The 20,324-nt window shown below is 36.4% G+C and overlaps 1 protein-coding gene across 4 annotated transcripts in view; it reads right to left on the reverse strand.

The window, feature by feature from the left end:
* The window catches only part of LOC111518250 (juvenile hormone esterase), a 160,807-nt gene that overhangs the window by 19,451 nt on the left and 121,032 nt on the right, over positions 1 to 20,324 (reverse strand). For all 4 annotated transcript variants that reach the window (XM_074175311.1, XM_074175310.1, XM_074175309.1 and 1 more), the window contains exon 5: positions 16,502 to 16,658. In XM_074175311.1, coding sequence (XP_074031412.1) covers positions 16,502 to 16,658 — 157 coding nt within the window. The remainder of the gene's footprint in view (positions 1 to 16,501; positions 16,659 to 20,324) is intronic.

Genomic DNA, 20,324 nt, shown 5'->3' on the forward strand with positions numbered 1-20,324 from the left:
ATTTTGAAATGTTTTCATCTCCGCATTGTTGCCACATCTACATGTAATAGACATCATTTCGAAAATTTCAAAAGCAACACCCTATGTATTATATTATATACCTTTTTTTAAAATATATATATTTTTTCAAATTTAATATCTCATAACTTATGTAATGCATTGAAATTCAAATTCTGGCATCGTTCATATAAGGTCTGGTTTCTTAATAGAACACCCTGTTTATTATGAAGTTTTTTAATCAAACTAAGAAATGTGAATACGTTTTATGATCCATATTCTATACCTAGCTCGAACCTCCTATGAAATCATAATAATTTTATAATTTTTCTATCTCCATCCAAATATAAAATTTGGTGAATATTATTGGAGTTTTTTCCCAACACCAAACCGTTATTTTCAACACCTCGACACGTGTTTCAATCACCAAGTGATCATCTTCAAGAGGAAGATTAAACTGATTTTGATCACTTGGTGATTGAAACACGTGTCAAGGTGTTAAAAATAACGGTTTGAGGTTGGGATTAAACTCCAGTAATATTTATATTATATTGGGTGTTACTATTTGTTGAAATGCCCTTCTACCTATCACAAAAAACGATCGATTATCACTTGTTTTCACAATACTCTTTATGTTATAATATCCAAGTTTTCTCTGAAATGTAAGCTACAATATACTGTGTGAATGATGTCGAAATTCGAGTTCGGTGGTCATTTGGATTAATTGAACTTTTTTCATACCTATTTTATAAACTGGTATTATCCTGTCTGTTTCAGGCACTTGTGAAATATTAATTCCAATTTTTCAATTATAATAATAATAATTTATTCATTTGTAAATTATTATACATAAATATAAATTGGAGTATATGGGGTGGATGCTATTGGAAAACAGCTTTGTTCACTCTGTGTATCATTTCAGTTTTGTTTTTCTTTTATGACTCATTGTAATATGTCTTATGTTTTCATAGAAACGATGAATTATTGATTAAACAAAAAATATAATAAAACAAGAAGTTTGAGAAGGAGTTTCAACTGATTTTTCAATTGCAAAACTTTTGTATTCCTGCTAAATCCAAAAGGTCATTGGCCCAGTACACGTAACTGTGTTCTGAAAAATCCTGTAAATAAGTTTTTGCACAAGTTTATTTTGCGGAAAAGTGTCACTGTCACATCGAGTTATACTTCTGGTTCTAACAAGCCAAGAAAGTGAGTAAAGATGGACAAGCTGAGGTCTCTTCACATCCAAAAGTTTGATGGAACTAATTTCCACCTGTGGAAGTATCAGATGCAAATTATCTTCAACGACGAAGGACTTCTGAACCTGGTTGACGGACAGAAACAAAAGCCTGCAACCACAGATGATGAAAAGGAAAAGAAAGAATGGAAAGAATCCAATTCGAAGGCCATGCTTATCATTTCAACAGCAATGGAGTTCGATCAATTACAGACAGTGATGAGTTGTAAAACAGCACCAGAAATGTGGAGTCGACTAAAAATCATCCATGAACAAAGGTCGTCAGGTAATAAGGTGATGCTGAAACAGAAGTTTTTCAACTATAGAATGTCCGAAATTGATAGTATTGCTCAGCACATTAGCAAAATCGAATCAATGGCACAAGCTCTTGCTGACGTAGGTGAACAGATTTCCGATATCGACAAAATAGCTAAAGTTTTGGGAAGTCTTCCTGCCAAATATGGATCCTTCATCACAGCGTGGGATTCTTATGATGAAACCAAACAAACGTTCAATAACCTGACGGCTCGTTTGCTGAAGGAAGAAATGAATCTATCCCAAAATGACGAAGCCGCAACAGCATTTGTAGCAGCAAAACCAAATTCGCATCATTCAGATAGATACGACTCCTCTAGTAGCCATGCTAATCGTTCGAATCTTCAGCAAAAGAAGAATGTTGAATGTTTTTTTTTACCACAAGAAAGGTCACTATGAGTCCGAGTGCAGGTACAGGTCAGCTAATAAAAACAAAGATAACCGACAACCGAAAAATCTTCAGTGGAAATTCAAACATCAAGCCTTGAGTGCCGAGTGGAAAAATCTCGAAATTGAAGGCTACGATAATGCTTGGTTGGCGGACAGTGCAGCATCAAAGCACACGACATTTCACAAAGAATGCTTCACAGAGCTCCATCCAATAAATCCTCGAGTATCAATTCAGCTCGTAGATAATTCTTTTGTATATGCAGAAGGAATTGGTTCAATAGAAGTGGAAGCTGTGTTAGGAAAGGAAAAGCTATCATGTACTTTACAAAATACCCTTTATGTGCCAAATCTGAAGAAAAATCTATTCTCAGTGGGAGCTGTGACTGAGAAAAATTTGAAGATTATTTTTGAAAATGATAAGATCGAAATTTATAACTCTACAAAGTTAGTGGCAGTTGGAAGAAAACAGTAAAATCATTGCTTCAAAATGTTATTTGAAAACCCTAAAGAAAGCCAGGCCAATGTAGCAAGCATACCCAATTAAGTTATTTTATGGCATGAAAGATTAGGCCACATTAATTTCCAAACTTTGAAGGAAATGGCCGATGAAGGTCGAATCCCAGGACTGAAAATAGCTAGTACAGAAGGTTTGTTCTGCGAATCCTGCCATTTTGGGAACCAATCTCGAAAACCATTCAAAGCCAGTATCAATGAACGAGCTATTAGACCCGGAGAATATATACATTCCGATGTAAGTGGAAAGATGCCTTGTACATCCATTGGTGGAGCTGATTACTTCGTTCTGCTCAAAGATGAGAACACCTCATATCGTTGGGTGTATTTCATAAAACACAAAAGTGATGTGTATTCTGAATTCCTCGAATTTGAGAGAATGCTCGAAAGACAAAGTGAGAGTAAAATGAAAATACTCCGGACAGATAATGGAGCAGAATATATTAACCAACAATTCAAAAATCATTTACAAAGGAGAGGAAAAATCCATGAAAGAAGCTCCGCATATAATCCTGAACAAAATGGTACAGATGAAAGGGATATGAGAACAGTAGTCGAAAGTGCCAGAGCTATGCTTGCAAATACTGAATTATTATCAGACGAACTTTGGGCTGAAGCAGTCAACACATCAGTTTACACTCTGAACCGTCGAAAACAGGCAATGAAACACCCTACGAAAAATGATCAGGAAAAGCGTTGGATCTAAGTCATATGAAGGGTTGAGGCATATGCACACATTCCTAACAGATTCAGGAACAAACTCGAACCGAAATCAAAGAAAATGATATTTGTTGGATATGATGGTTACAGTTCTAATTATAGACTTTTTGATCCCCAATCGAAGAAAATTTCAATTATGCGAAATGTTAACTTCAACGAAGATATAGTCGCAAAAAACGGCCCCAAATATAGATACCTAGAACTTCAAGGAAGAGACAGTACGAACCCTGCAGCAGAACGTAATGAAATGGAAACAGATTTTCATCAAGATCACGAGCAGGGCGATTCAATCATTGATAATGAATCGACAGAAAATCCATCCTGTATTCAACTTCGAAATCGAGCCTCCATCAACATACCATTGAGATATCGTGAAAATTATGACATAGCAATGGCAGCTGTCATCGATGAACCAAAAACGTATTCAGAAGCAATGTCTAGTGCTTTCAAAACAGAATGGACAAAAGCTATGGAGGAAGAAATGGCCTCATTGGAACAAAACAACACCTGGTGTCTTGAGAAACTGCCCACAGATCAAACAGCTATTGGTTGCAAGTGGGTTTATAGAGTCAAATATAAACCAGACGGCACTATTCTCAGATTCAAAGCAAGATCGACTACCACGAAACGTTTTCTCCTGTGATTAGATATGACTCAATACGAATTCTTCTTGTACAGGCGGCAGCTGAAAACATGGAAATTAAACAATTCTATGTTAAGATGACATTTTTAAATGGAGATCTTCAAGACAATATTTATATGTGTCAACCAGAAGGATTTGAAAGTAGTGATCCTTCCTTGTTCTGCAAGCTAATTAAAAGCCTGTATATATATATATATATATATATATATATATATATATATATATATATATATATATATATATATATAAAATCTAGAAAGGTTAATGCAGTCAAGCTGCTGGAAAATAATTCCATGAAAATCAAAAAATGAATAGTTAAGTACTCTTTGATCATTCCCATATTGATTTCAATTTAAGAGCCACCGGTATACAGCTGTTTCAGCCTATTGGGCATCGTCAGTACCGGGCAGGCGGTCCTCGATTGAAGACAAAATGAGAAAAAACCAAGAAAGTACTTGATAAAAATAGCTGCGTAAACGCAAGCGAAACATAAGTGGAACCACCTATTGGTGTGACACCCAAGGCTGAAAGACAAATAGGCTGAAACAGCTGTATACCGGTGGCTCTTAAATTGAAATCAATATGGGAATGATCAAAGAGTACTTATCTATTCATTTTTTGATTTTCATGGAATTATTTTCCAGCAGCTTGACTGCATTAACCTTTCTAGATTTCATATCATTTCTAGAAACATGTGGATTCGTTTTCCGATGGCATTTCAGGTTAGCTTCCCAAATTTCTGCTACCGCAGTTGTCGGTTGATTGGTCAAACCACCAACACTGACATAAAAACTTGGCAAGTTGACTTGGGTGTCACACCAATAGGTGGTTCCACTTATGTTTCGCTTGCGTTTACGCAGCTATTTTTATCAAGTACTTTCTTGGTTTTTTCTCATTTTGTCTTCAATCGAGGACCGCCTGCCCGGTACTGACGATGCCCAATAGGCTGAAACAGCTGTATACCGGTGGCTCTTAAATTGAAATCAATATGGGAATGATCAAAGAGTACTTATCTATTCATTTTATATATATATATATATATATATATATATATATATATATATATAATATATATATATATATATATATATATATATATATATATACACTATTAAAATACAAGAAAAATGGATAAAGAACCTTACAAACGTTGAAATACCTTCGGACATTAAACGTTTTCTGGCTCTGGGTCCAAAATTTGGAATTTGTCCTTTAACCAAAGAAATTAAACTTTCTAACCTGCTTGCAGATTTAGAAAATATACTATTCAATATTGATAAAAACTTTCAAGATATCTATCGTGCTCAATGCACAAATATTATTACAAATTTCCTCCATAAAAATTCAGATAATTACCATTTTTTAAGAAAAACTTTTGATCAATGTAAATCTTTTTTAAAACAACATCCTGAGATCTATGTAGTAAGAAGTGATAAAGGCAATGTGACGGTCATAATGTTCAAAGAGGACTACTCTACTAAAAGTTTTGAATTACTTAGTGATATTAAATATTATAAAAAGTTAAATCATAATCCAGTCAGCACCTTACAGCAAAAAGCTAACAAAATAGTTTCTAGGATTAAGAAGGATAAATTGGTGGATGAAAACACAGCCAAAAAGCTGACTATCTATAATGCAGTAATTCCTAGATTTTACTCATTACCGAAAGTACACAAACCTGAACTATCGATGAGACCCATTGTGTCTTCAATTAATTCACCTAACAGCAAACTGGCTAAATGGTTGGCTAATATCTTGTCAATGTCATATAACACTGACAACGAATTTTATGTGAAAGATTCAATTTCCTTTAGTAATTTTATTGATTATAAACTTCCTGAAGACTATGTCCTAGTGAGTTTCGATGTAGTTTCACTTTTTACAAATTTGCCTTTAAATGTAATAATTAATAGCCTACAAAACCACTGGGATATCATTTCTCAGCACTGTATGCTTGATTTTCCAAATTTAAAATCAATTTTAGAATTTATTTTTGACTCTAATGTCCTAGTTTTTCAGGACACTTTCTATAAGCAAATTTTTGGTACCCCAATGGGGTCAACCATTTCCCCAATTCTAGTAAACTTTGTACTAGATGACTTAATTATGAATGTAAAGGATAGAATCCCTTTTAATATTCCTTTCATTAAACGCTATGTGGACGATTTGATCCTATCTGTGCCTCGTGGGAGAACTGATGAAGCATTAACAACGTTTAACAGTTACAACGAACATCTGCAATTCACAGCTGAAGAGGAAGGTAACAACAGTTTACCATTCTTGGATATGCGAGTGTGCAGAAACACAGATAACGTTCTACGAACAAGATGGTACAGGAAACCATGCGCAAGCAACAGGTTACTGAACTACCATTCATACCATCCTACAAAGATGAAAATAAATTTAGTCCTCACCATGAAACACAGGGTGATCAATCTGACACATTCACTTTTCAAAGATGATTGTATAAAAGAACTAAAAGGTATTCTCCTTGAAAATTCATATCCTTGCAAACTTTTGAATAAATTACTTTTCAACTCTTTTTCCACAGTGACTACTGTTTCAAATAATTTAGTTAACCCCATAAATAATAATAATTTAAATTTATCAAACAGTGGAGATATACCTCCAACTTCATTATTTTTCAAAACCTTACCATATTTTCAGTCTTTAACACCCAAGCTCTTGAACGTTTTCAAGAGTGAAAATATTAAATTTGCTCAATACATTGTCACTACTACGAATAGTCTGTTTTCCAAAATTAAAACTCCTTTGAAAACCCTAGAAAAGTCTAATGTAGTATATGAAATTCCTTGTCATACATGTGATAAGACATATGTTGGTCAAACATCTAGAATTTTATCAGGACGTATAACGTCACATAAAAGTGATTGTAATATGAACAAAGCTACCTGTGCATTGGTTGAACATGTCATCAACACAAAACACACAATGAATTACACCGAAGTTAGAGTATTGTGTACTGAAAGTAATTTACAGAAACGGCTGTTTAAAGAAATGTTCTTTTTCAAAAGGAATACAAACAATATGAACAAAAAGACTGAGATTAACAATCTTAGTAATATTTATAATTATATCTTGAAATTGGAACTGATTCCCCCAGGTTCCCAAAGTAACAGATAGTGTGTGAGTTTGGAGGTAGTGTTGAGTCTTGTTACTCACGTCTTTTATGAGTACTTGGCAGCACTGTATCCATTTTCAGATACTTTTTGAGACTGCTAGTGTAATTACTGTTGTTTGGTATACCTTTTGGTAATCCTGGTTTAGTTATATTGTCAATTTTCAAATTTTAAACTTCAAATGTCATAATGTCAATTATCAATTTGCAGATATTTCCTGTTTCCTTTCTTTCTAGTTGCTACCACGCCACTAGTAAGTGCCATGCATGGCCGTTAAAATAAAATTTAAAATTTCAAATCCTCTAAATGTTATTTCTGAATAAAGTTTATATATATATATATTTTCTTTAAACCATAAAAATTTTAATGTGTGACACTTTTCTACATAATGAAAAGGACTTTTTTGTGTTTCTCAGTGAAATTTTCGACTTTTTAATATAACCTCAAGTTAGTAAGTACTTTTTATCTATTGTTTTACAATTTTGCTTCAATGTTATCAATTTATTGTAGATGTCTTGATAAAGGGAATAAACATTCTCGAAAGCTCGACCATATAACAAAGAGTATTCTTTAAACAACAGCCCAGCAATTTTTGACTGCATTCCCAACATTATTCCGTATTTCTATATATATATATATATATATATATATATATTATATATTATATATATATTATATATATATATATATTATATATATTATATATATTATATATATATATTATATATATATATATATTATATATATATATATATATATATATAATATATATATATATATATATATATATATATATATATATATATATATATATATATATATATATATATATATATATTGCTCTTTACGTAGACGACGGACTGATCTTATCGAAGTCAACTGAAATTATTGATATGGTATTGAAGGAACTTGCATTACAATTTAAAATAACTACCGGAAATGGAAATTACTTTGTGGGAATTGAAATACATCGAGAAAGAGAACTAAACCAGATTTTCATAAGCCAGCAGGGATATTTATCAAGGATCCTGGATAAGTTCAATATGTTCGACTGCAATCCGAATTCAACACCAGCAGATCCAAATGTAGTCCAGGAAATGGGACAATGCACGACTAGTGAAGAACAGGAAATGGAATCTATACCCTACAGGGAAGCAGTAGGATCTTTAATGTTTTTGGCAACTGTAACAAGGTCAGACATTATGTATGCAGTAAGTCAAGTGAGCAGATTCTTGTCAAAGCCAAGAAAGGTACATTGGGTTGCTGTTAAACGAATATTTAGATATTTGAAAGGAAGTCGTGATGTTGGTATCAAATATGGAACAGAAAGAATGAACTTGCAAGCCTTTTCTGATGCAGATTTTGCCGGGGACATTGATACTCGCAAATCAACAACTGCCTACGCAACTTTGATGAATGGAGGTATCGTAACATGGTCTTCACACCAACAAAAATGTGTATCGAGATCAACACCGAATCAGAATACATAGCAGCGTCTGATGCCGCTCAAGAAATTGTTTGGATACGTTCATTTCTACATGAATTGAAAATTGTAGTAGAAGAATCGACAATATTGCAATCCCTCGAAGACAGTGATGACGACGGCCACAATGAACTAGCACTAACAGTCTTTCCTCCAACGAATGCTTGTGAGCCAGTTACGGATGAAGACTCAGGTGATGAAGATGGTGTGAATATAAATAATCTTCCAGGATCACAGCTTCGAGCAGAAGCTGAAATTTTTCATGACGATTCGGAAGTCACTAATTGAAAGAATAATCTCAAGAGAATTCCGATGCCGTACAATGGTCTTGATTACACAGACAGCGAAGATAATATTCCATTGATAGAGTTGAGAGGTCGAATGAGGAAAAGGAAAATTGAAGTCAAAAAGAAATCTTACCAGTGGGTTGCTCAAGATTTGATTCCAGAAGAAGTTCAGTTTCCATGCCAAGAAAATGTTCTGAGTAACAATTCACTCAGTAAATTATTTTCATGTTTTTGGAGTGACGAGATAATTGAAATGTTCGGTACATATTCAAATTTGTATGCTACTAGCAAGAACAAAGTTGGTAACATAACAAGAGAAGAAATTAAAATTTCTTCGAATGTTCTGGGAAAATTCTGCCGATTATCATAATGATTTAGTCTCGAATGCACTATCGAGAGATCGTTGCTGTGATAACGCAAATTTAGATCAGTTTGACAGATACCCGAAAATTAGAAATCTGATTCAAAAAATGAATGCATCATTTCAAGAATACGCTCCTCTACGGGAGAATCACAGTGTTGATGAAGCCATGGTGCCTTATTTCGGGAATCATGGCTGCAAGCAATTCATTAGAGGGAAGCCAATTCGATATGGCTACAAATTATGGACAGGTACTACCAGCGAGGATTATGTTGTATGGATTGATCCAAATCAGGGTGCTAAAAGTGAAATCAATCCAAAATATAGAGATCATGGTTTAGGACCATCAGTTATTCTTCAGTACGCCGACGTTATCTCTTCTTTACAAAAACAACCATACCACATATTTTGTGATAATTTCTTCACAAATTTTCCGTTAGGTGTAGAGCTGAAAAGAAGAAATATTCGTATAACAGGTAATATCAGGTATAATCGCACTTAGAAATGCCCAAATATCAATTCAACTGAAATCAAAAAGAAGAAGACAGGTTATTTCGATTTAAGATCCAATGAAGATGGAATACTGATCGTCAAATGGCATGATAACAGTGTTGTTTCCTGCATGTCGAATGCAGTACCTGTCCATCCTACGTATACAGTGAATCGGTATTCTCTGAAGGAGAAGAAAAATATTCAGGTACAACAACCTTACAACATTTTCCTCTATAATCGAAATTTGGGGTGTTGTCCGATCAGATCAGATCGAGTAGCATTACGTGGAAAGATATGGTACATGCCTTTGATATTTCATATGTTGGATATTGCAGAACAAACTGTTTGGCAGCTCCACAGAATGCAAAGAGGTAAACTTGAACACTTGACGTTTCGTAGAAGGATTGTTCTATCAATTCTAGAGGGTAACCAAAGAAAGTTCGTCAAAAGATCAAAACCCTCACAACTTGAAAATGCAGATTCTCGATATGACCGTATGGATCATCTGATCATACCTCAGGAAAAACAGACAAGATGTCGAAAGTGCCATAAGAAGGTTTCTACGAAATGTGAGAAATGTAATGTTGCACTAAATGCAGCTTGTTTCAAGTCATACCATGTCAGAGAATAATGGGTTTTCATCCATTAGAGATAGTTTTCTACATATACTGCATATTACTGTATTTTATCATGTTGAATATGAAATAAAGTATTTTAAATCAATTTCCACTTGTGTGCCTACCGTCCTTCTGAAAGGACACTGTTTTTTGAGAATATTGGTCATTCTGGATTTTTTTTTCATTTTTCCCAACAATGTTAACATACACTGAACTGACTTTGACATGAAAATACAACAAGATTTGATAAAAAAAAATTCAGGGATATCTGGGTTGAGCAAAATTCTGGAGGCATGAATTTTGGCAATATAACACATGTCATCGACGGAGGACACTTACACCGAGTCGTTTGGCATCGCGGTGAACCATTTTCATATATTTGCAGTAACTACATCACGTACGTTCGATCGAAATATAAATTCAATGTCATAATCGCATTCAACGGATATCCTGAAGATGTAGCAGAACCGTAGTACCAAATAAGCGGAGCGATCCCCACGATCATGAAAAACAACTTCTGTAGACATACTTTTTGAAGAGACAATGATTCCAACTGTGCCACAAGATAAATTCCTGGGGAATGGTGCAAACAAGAAGCTGAAAATTTGATGGTCCCGCAAGCCACGGAAGATGAATATTCGCCAATCATCAAAAACTGCAGTAAGTGTTTCATCAGCATTCGATACCGCAATATTGGTCGGCAATATAGATCTTCTGATTTTTTTTACAGCTCTATGTACGCGATCAAACATGTATTTTCTCAAAGCAGGAAAAGGAAAAATTTCCTACTGAATATATTCCACTAAAAGTATTGTTGTAGATCATGCCTGAAAGAAAGTAACGTCGGCCGCCTCTGGTATCCATGAACCAAACGTGACGTAGTTAAGAGCGCGGGAATGCCCACTGTTCCCTGTCGCTCAAGAAGCAGCAATAGGTCGTCACCTTTTGTGTTAATGACTAAGAAATATGGATCGACAAGATTTTGCGTAGACTACAGGAGGCTTAACGATGTCACCAGAAAAGGCAGTTACCCTTTCCTTAGAACGTCTTGGCCAAATGCAGATGGTTCTTGACATTAGATCTGAAAATCGGATATTGGCAGGTGGTAGTTCGCCCTGAGGATAAAGAGAAGACTGCATTTTCCACCGGCAATGGATTATACCAGTTTGACGAATATCTGTCAAACTTAAGGAGTGTTTTTGCGAAGCTACGGAATGCTCATCTGCAGATTAATCCCAAGAAGTGCTGCCTCTCCCAAGAAAAGGTGAATTTCTTGGGACACGTTGTGTCTTCAAAAGGAGTTGAAACAGATCCGGAGAAAATCAAGACAGTGCAAGAATGGCCAACACCGAAGAGCAAACACTACGTAAGAAGCTTTCTTGGACTCTGTAGCTATTACCGACGTTTTGTGAAGAACAACCAGACTGCTGCATTGGTTAACTGGAAAGAGAACACCTTTCGTTTGGTCTCCAGACCGCCAGCAAGCATTCGCTGCCCTGAAGAGACATTTGACCAGCGCACCGGTCCTGGCGTACCCAATGGAGGAAGGCTTGTTTCTACTGGACATGGATGTATCCCAACATGGAATAGGAGCAGTACTTTTCCAGGTACAAGAGAAAGAAGAAGTCGTCATCAGCTATTTTAGTAAGTCCCAGGGAACGTCCGAAAAAATTACTGCGTTACTAGAAAAGAACTCCATGCAGTGGTCAAAGCGGGGAATCACTACCACTCCTTTTTATATGGCCGTAAATTTTTGATCAGGTCAGACCACTCAGTACTCCGATGGCTCTTCAACTGCAGAACACCAGGAGGGCAAATAGCTAGGTGGATCAAAAAGTTAAAAACTGACGATTTTGAGATTCAACATCGAAAAGGAAAGAGTCACGGAAATGCAGATAGCCTCTCAAGAAGACCATGCCTGACATCCGGATGCAAATTTCGCCAACGCCAGGACAAGGATACCCAGCTACCAGAAGAAGTTTCCGGGCAGAGACTCCTTCATGGAGAGCTCTGATAGGGAGATGAGCTCCCCTACTTTCCGCCGCTTCGGGTTCCCTCTGACCCCGAGGGCAGCAACCAGTAAGGGTCCCTTGTCCAGAGATACGGACAGCCAATTCGAGGAATCACTTGACCATGGGGTGGTAGCGCAGAAGGACGATCCCGTCTTGAAAACTGTTCGATAATGGATTGCTGAAGAAGTGAGACTGGAATGGTAAGAAATTTCCAAGCTTGACCAGCAGGAAAATGGTTACTGGCTCCAATGGGACTCCATGAGCATTCGAAATGATCTACTCACTCGCAAATGGGAAAGCGATGGAAAAACCCACAGATTCCAACATGACGCGACAGGTTATACACCATCCATGTTATTAACTGGTAGGGAACTAAAGCTTCCGATAGATGTATTATATGGCAGTCCCTTCGATGAATCTCAAGAGGTACCTCTTTCAGAGTATTTGAATGACCTGAAGGAGAGACTGGAAAATGTGCACGAATTTGCCAGGACCAAATTACAGCTTTCCAGCGTCAGGATGAAAATAAGATTTGACAAAAAGTCGCTGCCAGTGTGCTTCAAGGAGGGCGATGCAGTGTGGCTCTACCAACTCCAACGTCTGAACGATCTGGTGTACAGAATCCAATTGTCACCCAGAAGCAAGCCTAAAGTTGTCCACATAGAGAGGCATGGGTCGTGATGTCCTTTCTTGGAATGTTGTTCGGGGCGAACAACCTCAGGGAAGGGGGTAGTGTTGTAGATCATGCCCGAAACAAAGTAACGCCGGCCGCCACTGGTAACCATAAACCAAACGTGACGTAGCTAAGAACGCGGGAATGCCCAATGTTCCCTGTCGCTCCAGAAGCAGCAAAGAACTTCGGCGAAAGTTCTGCGATGTTCGATTACGATATTTAAAGGCTAGCGGAGACATATCGAGACAGTCAAGTACACAGTGAAGTGGACGTTACAGTGCGGTACGCGAAGTGATTTAGTAGGGCGATAGACATTCAAATAAAAGTTGAAGTTATAGTGGAAGTGTTTGTTGTAACTAAAGTGAAATGAAGTTATGTTTGATTATTCAGTTGGGTCAATTATTGATCAAACCACGGCGAAAAAAGTATCATAGATAAAACAGCTGCAGATCATATTTTATTTTCGCATGCCTTTAGTGGCTGTGATCGACATGTGCACTCTTTAATAAAGGAAAAATGAAATTCATTATTGTACTCCAAAAATCCTGATTTGAACGAGGTTATTGTGGTATTTAAAAATCCAAGCGTTGATCTAGAGAACATTGCTGAAGCAGAAGAACGTTTCCTCCTTGAATTATACGGTTACGGTGATATGGAAAGTAAGAAAGACATGTCTTCAAATGAATATAGATATGTATGCTTCACAAAATCAGGATATAAAAGTGGATTCAATATTGCGTCGTTACCTCCAACAGAAGCAGCAGCATGACAACATTCATTCCGAACCTATCATCAGGTTCAGCAATGGTACGAGAATGAAAAAAAACAGAACAATTGATACGGAAAATAAACAAAAATGAGCTAATTCCTGTTACGATGTCAAACCCCCAGTTACAGAATTCTTATTGAAACTCATTTCTTGTAAGTTTAAAAAAGGATGTCAGAAAGCCTGTAGATGCAGAAAAGCTGGATAAAAACGCTCCGCCATATGCACAAATTGTAGTGGTACTTGTAATAGTTCGCAAATTCCATCATATAATTACGACGAAGAGAAAGAAACGGCGACTATTTCCAAAAAAACTTTTGATGAAATTGAAAGCGAAGGAAGAGGCTTGTGATGAGTCTGATAATCGCATCGCAGATGATGCGGACGAAATTTCGGTCTGTGATGTCTCGATCGGTGGCCAAGACGAAGTCGTAACACCTGGTCCATCAGGAACATCAAAGTGAAGGAGATTGCGCTAAATTTCTAAATGAATGCATCACAAGTGGATAAGGCCTACAGCGGAAACCAAGATAAAAAAACGCACCGCTTACTTTACTTCCAGGTGGTGTGGAAATGAGTTTTTTTTCAAAAATGAACTTGGCGGCGCTCGTACGCCAAAAACTATTGATTTTATGAAAAAAATTATCAATACATAAATTGTAGAAAATTTTTTCAAGTTTAATTTTGTATATGAATGTTTTTCTCGTGAAATGCGTCGGAAAGGAGATATTGTAAAAAAACTGTTAATATGCGCCATTTTTTCAATATGGCGGCGCGAGCGGTGGAGATAAGTGGTAACAAAGTTGAAATTCAAAAAGAGCATACCAAAATCAATGAAATAACAAATTTTCAAAACTCCCGGAAAACCCTCTAGGTAAAACTATCAAATGACTGGACTATTAGGTTGCTTCAAAAGTATTGTCCGTATTTGAGAGTCTACTTTGAAGTGAAATATCTCAGTGACTACTATTTCAACTCAATCGAAATGAGAGCCATTAGAATCTGTGCACTATTGCTTACGTAACACGAGTAAATTTATTTCGTCAGCATAAACATTTTCACTCGGGATTCAATTGGCGAAGGTTCTATCGATGAGAAAGTTATCAAAGTGCTTGAAAAGATGGTAGTCGGTTGACGAGATGTCTGAGGGGTATGGTAGGTGAAGCAGAACTTCGACGGTCAATTTGTTTTATTTTTGGACGGTGATTTGTGAAAAGTGCGGAAGGGCGTTGTCGTGGAGCAGGATCAGACGTCTTCAATTGAAGGGCTGGTGCTAACGCAATTACTGGTACATTTCGTCGATTTCCTCACAATAGGACTTTGCTGTGATATATAGAATCACACTAGCCGCTGACCAACATACAGTAATCATGGTCTTTTTCTGGTCTTTTTGCCTTTGGGAAGTGCCTGGGTGGCTCATCGGTGTTCAACCACTGTCCTGAACGTCTCCTGTTGTCGTAGAGGATCCACTTTTCATCACATGTGGCGATCCGATCCGAAAAGAGATCGTTTTGGTTGCGCAACACCAAAGGAGAGCAAACGTCGAAAAGTGAAAATTTTTCTCGATCGTTCAAGTTGTGGGGCATCTACTTTTCAAGCTTTGCGACCTTTCCAATACGTTTTGAACCATCAATAACCATATGGGGGCTGACGCCTAGTTCCTCCGCCATTCCACGCACCGATTGTGATGAGTCAGTATCCACCGAGGTCCTCAAATCCTCGTCCTTGAATAGTGTAGATCGATCACTTCGGGCACATTTTCGAGGCTTAAATTTCCGGAACAAAATTTTGCGAACCAACGTCGAACACTGCGTTCATTAACACTATCATTATCAAATGCCTGGTCAACTTTTCTGGCTATTCCGGCAGCGCTTTGGTTCAATTTGAATTTTCAGAGAAAAATTGTCAGAAAATTGCTTAGCGACATCATATAGTATTAAACTGAAAAGAGGCAAAAAATTTAATTGAAAAAAATTAACAGTATCTATCGATAGATATAACACGACACAGCGATATAAATATTTATTGAGATATGGAGTTACAAAAACAGCTGAAATTAAAACGAACGAAACTTTTTATAAGACGATATCATGTTTGATAATTCATTTTCGTTTATATCTCAAACGTTGTTGTTTCATGGTAGTTGATAGGATCAGGAATAAATATTGTATACCGTTAATTTTCCAATATGTCTTAGAAATATTTTAATAATTTTTCGTTTTTTTTTAGTAAGTATAACATTTACTCTTTGGTTGTGGGTGGTTTTGAACAGTAAGGATGATTTTGAATGGTGCGAAAATATTTTATTTGTGACAGACAAGGTTAAAGTATTATGTGAAACACGTTCGGTGACCGCTTGAATTAGACTGTCTCCTCCTCGCTCGTCCCTTTCCATGGGCAGCAGGTAGAATGCAGGGTTGATTCCGCATTCGGGATATTTGGATCGTTACACAAGATATTTTTGTTCATTATATCAAAGGTATAATTTTTTAAATTTCATTATAACATTTATATTATTCCACAAACTTCATAATCGATTTATAAAAATTCAATTTATTTTATTTAGGTTAACCAGAATACATAAATTTCAGTATATTTGCAATTATCTAGGTACATCTACGTACAAATATTAAGATAATATATCAATCATTGAAACACTCTATGACGGATGCTGTTTCAATTCAAATTCTAGAACGATTAAGAGATAGGAATTTTGTTAATCATTAGCTTGTAGAAGTTTAGAAATTCGACAACAAATAATACAACTACATGCAAATATTAAGCAACGTGCATTTATCCTGATAGCCAATGGAACTACATGCAGCAGCCCGATTTGTGGGCTTATGATTACTTACCAAAAGGTCCGAGCCTATAGTTCATTGTCACAACAACTATGTTGTAGTCGATGAAATATTTGGGATCATAGTACTGATATGCTCCAGAACCATAGAAATATCCCCCTGCATGAATCCAGAAGAGTACAGGTAAGGTCTTGTCTTTGGATCCAGGTTTCTACAAATTATTAGAAAAGATAAAAATACTTCAGGATATCACTACCATTGTATATACTTTAATCGCATTTATAGGTATCTGAACCTTTATTCATGATGGTGGAAAATCCTACTACTGGAAACAAACCAAATCCACATTTTCCTGTGAGTTCAATGGAATGAAGTTGTGGAAATCAATTTCTGAGTAGAACATTCTATATAGATGATATACAAACGTGATGATTTAATAACGGAGTGTCTTTCATCATCTTCTTTTCGAAGACTTATAATGATTTGTAACATTTTAACACAACTTAACAATAGAGATTTCTTCAGGTTCATTCGGAACAATTCAAACCGAACCTGGTAGAATGGGTGTAATTTGTGAAGTGCCCTATAAGGAGGAGATTATGTTTAGTGGAATTCGAGATTGTGATCCTTCTACTTGTTACATCTTCATTATTCCTTCGATACGTATGAATTAAGAACAGATAGTTTGAGAATTGTCGCTTATTTTATAGTGTGAATGAAAATACTTATTGGTACTCATTGATAATCGAAGTTTTCTTACAAACATTTCGTTTTTTTCTTATAATGTTATCCAGATTTGTACTGAAGAGCCCTAAGGCAAGTGTCTTACGGTGAAACATCGATGTCTACCAGTGAGCTTGACAGTGTTCCATGTAAGTGAAATTTTTACTTTTCATTTAGTATATCGTGTAGGAAACCTGTGAATGATATCTGATTCAATTCCATATTGAATGTTTGAAATACAAACTGAGTAGAGAAAAGTGTTTTTCGTATAATTCAGTGTTGCTATAAAAGTATTTGTTTCGAAATAATTTTTCTTTCGTGTAATTTAATGTTTATATAAGAGTAGCTGTTTCAAGGGGCTTTGTCTTCCAGTTTGTGTCCAAAAGTTACTTCTTTGAGTGATCTACAGATATGTGTATACAGTTACTTCTCTTGGCGGGTTGGCTGTCGTTGTTCATCTTTCACTGCCTGAACCAATGTGCATGCTGTTTTTGGCCAGTGCATTGGCTTGGGATGTGGGAGTTGAGCAAACCGGTCATCGGATGCCTGCTTTCACGTAGCCCCGCTGGATACGGGAATGACAGAATCACTTGTAGTTCTGTTATTGCCTAACTGAATGGCATTTCAACAATGGCTAAATCCTAAAGTGAGTGTATCCGTATCCAGAGGATGAATGACATTGAGCCTATCAGCTGTCACCACGAAACCTTCGAGATACCAGGCGCCCTCTCGTCGTAGCATCGCCTTGTTACGATAATGCGAGGCTCTACCGTGATTGACCTTTTCTCCCTAGCTACTCGTGGGACTTTTATGGACAGAGTAAACTTAAAAAAATCTTTCTGACACTGAGTCTACAGAGAAGATGGATGTCGAGCTTACGACTCCAACTGACCTCCCTGTAAATTTAGATCAAGAGCGACAGCTTCTCAACTCTCCAACTCCTCATCCAAAAACTGAACCTAAAAAAAGGTTTGATGGTGCAGCCACGAAACGACTGAGTCGTTTCCTCAAGAGCGAGTTACCTTATGAAACCGCCTTGCACCAAATTCATGAGCGGCAGCGTACGCAGAATCTGTCTCAGGTGGAGGAACACACTTCCCATGAGTAGGTTAGCAAATGTTTGCGCTCAAGTGACGATTCATCAAAACCAGAGGCGAAAAAGCCCTGGACAGTTGAATCTAAGGCATCGTCAGGTGTAGCTGACGTGCAAAACCCTCATATGGGAAGGTTGTCGCGGGTATCAAGGTGGGAATCTTGCACCTTGACTATCCGACTACCACATTAACGTATATTTTGTGCCTGCCCCGCTGGGGACCAAATCAGGTTTTTAAAGTTCGGCAGAGCCGTACTCTCACCATCTGACCTGAAAGAGCACTCATCATACAAACTAATCGGCTTCGTTAAGAAGCTGCGTTTATTTGGTCGAGTGTGAATAGGTGTGAGCCACAATGAACCCTTGCAGATTGCGGTGGAGGGTCGAATGGATCCACTCACTTTGGAACTAACCTAACCTAACCTACACTCTCTTGAAATTGATTGCTTCCTTCTTTTCTTTGGAAGATTCCCACATTTTTTTGTATCAAGATGGAATAGTAGAAAGCCAAAACTTTTTTTCCAAAAATTATGCACTCCTTTGAATATAACTCTTTCAATTTAGTATTTATTCATTTTGGACTCATTTTTTTGAGATAGAAAAATTTTTGATTACGATTTTACTGAAAAAATTGAATAACATTTCCAAGACAACAGTCGTTTAAAAGCGATGTAGTGGAAGTATTTGTTTTTAATATATTTCAGACGATGTAAATTCATATTCACAGTAGTACGAAAAATTTTGTTGGTATTTCGTGTATAAAACTTGTGTTTCCATTGCACATTCGAGAGAAATTTTAATGGCACACTCTCATGTGCCACTAAAATAATACTCATTTTACGCACTCAGTACAAAAATAATATTTTATGTTTATTTTGTGAATTATTTTGGCAGTGAAAGAAACTGAAAATTTACGCATTAACAGAGATGCAGAAATGTGAAGTTTTTTTGCGATGACAATATTATATATTGACGGAACAGGTCCATTTAAGAACTCAACAAAATATAAATAATAATTGCACAAAGAAACTTTTCCTCAGTTATCTCAAAGGTGCGATTTAGTTCCATCCTTTTCATAAAAGAGGACGTATGCTTCTCCACTCACAAGCGATTTTAGTGAAATTGGTGAGAGGTGTGAAACGTTGTATTTGTGCCACGCGCCAGTATACGGGTGTCTGCAGTATGCTGTATGATGCCCTCTGTAAGTAGTCCTACTGTGATTTAAAAGTGCCTATAGATTATAACAACAAGTAGCTACATTTTCTGATGTAAAATTGTCCATTTTCAATTTTTCTAGAGGAAATTTGATTACATCATTCAATTTGAAAGGATCACAGGTTACTGATGAGTGTGTGCATTTCATCGTGGATTTCAATTGACCAATAAAATTATCTACAATCTTAAATTTATGCATCCTAAAATATGTGAGCCATGACTCTTGTGCATTTCTGCTGTTACTCAATTTTTCGTCAATCTCCGTTAAAATTGATTTAGGTTTCTCATCAATTATATTAACGTCTTCATGTAAACCTTCTGAAAGATAACGAAGGAACTCCTGGGCGTCTTGATGGGAATTACCCATGAATCGAGGAGCAAAACTTTGAATCTGATTTTTTAAGGAGGCTGTATTTAATACTCTATCGAATGAATCTTTTGACCCCAACTCCTTGATGACTTCTGCAAACGCTTCGATTGAAGCACCCTCCGTACTAGAAATACTAGTATTGATATCTTTCATGAATTCATTTTTTTTCAAATATTCCAATAACCATCTCGTATTTGATAAACATTGGATTACGCTGTTCATGAAATAGGTGTTACCAATATTTTTCAAACCATTTAACCTAAGGGTTTTGACTGCGGAATTTATCACTGAACAATTCAAAATATCTTTGAAACCCATTTCAGAATTACCTCTCTTTTCTTCATAAAGTTGGTTTCCAGGAAACATGTAAATTTCATCAAGTTTTTTGGAGTCAGGAAGAGTACCGAAGAATGAAGCCGCATTTTCTCTTTGAATGGCTACACTAACTTTTTGAATGAGAAAAGATGTGGCTCATG

The sequence above is a fragment of the Leptinotarsa decemlineata genome, unplaced genomic scaffold, assembly GCF_025532065.1.
Source record: "Leptinotarsa decemlineata unplaced genomic scaffold, Ldec_3_MD MMD2_tig00001019_RagTag_RagTag, whole genome shotgun sequence".
Lineage (NCBI taxonomy): Eukaryota > Metazoa > Arthropoda > Insecta > Coleoptera > Chrysomelidae > Leptinotarsa > Leptinotarsa decemlineata.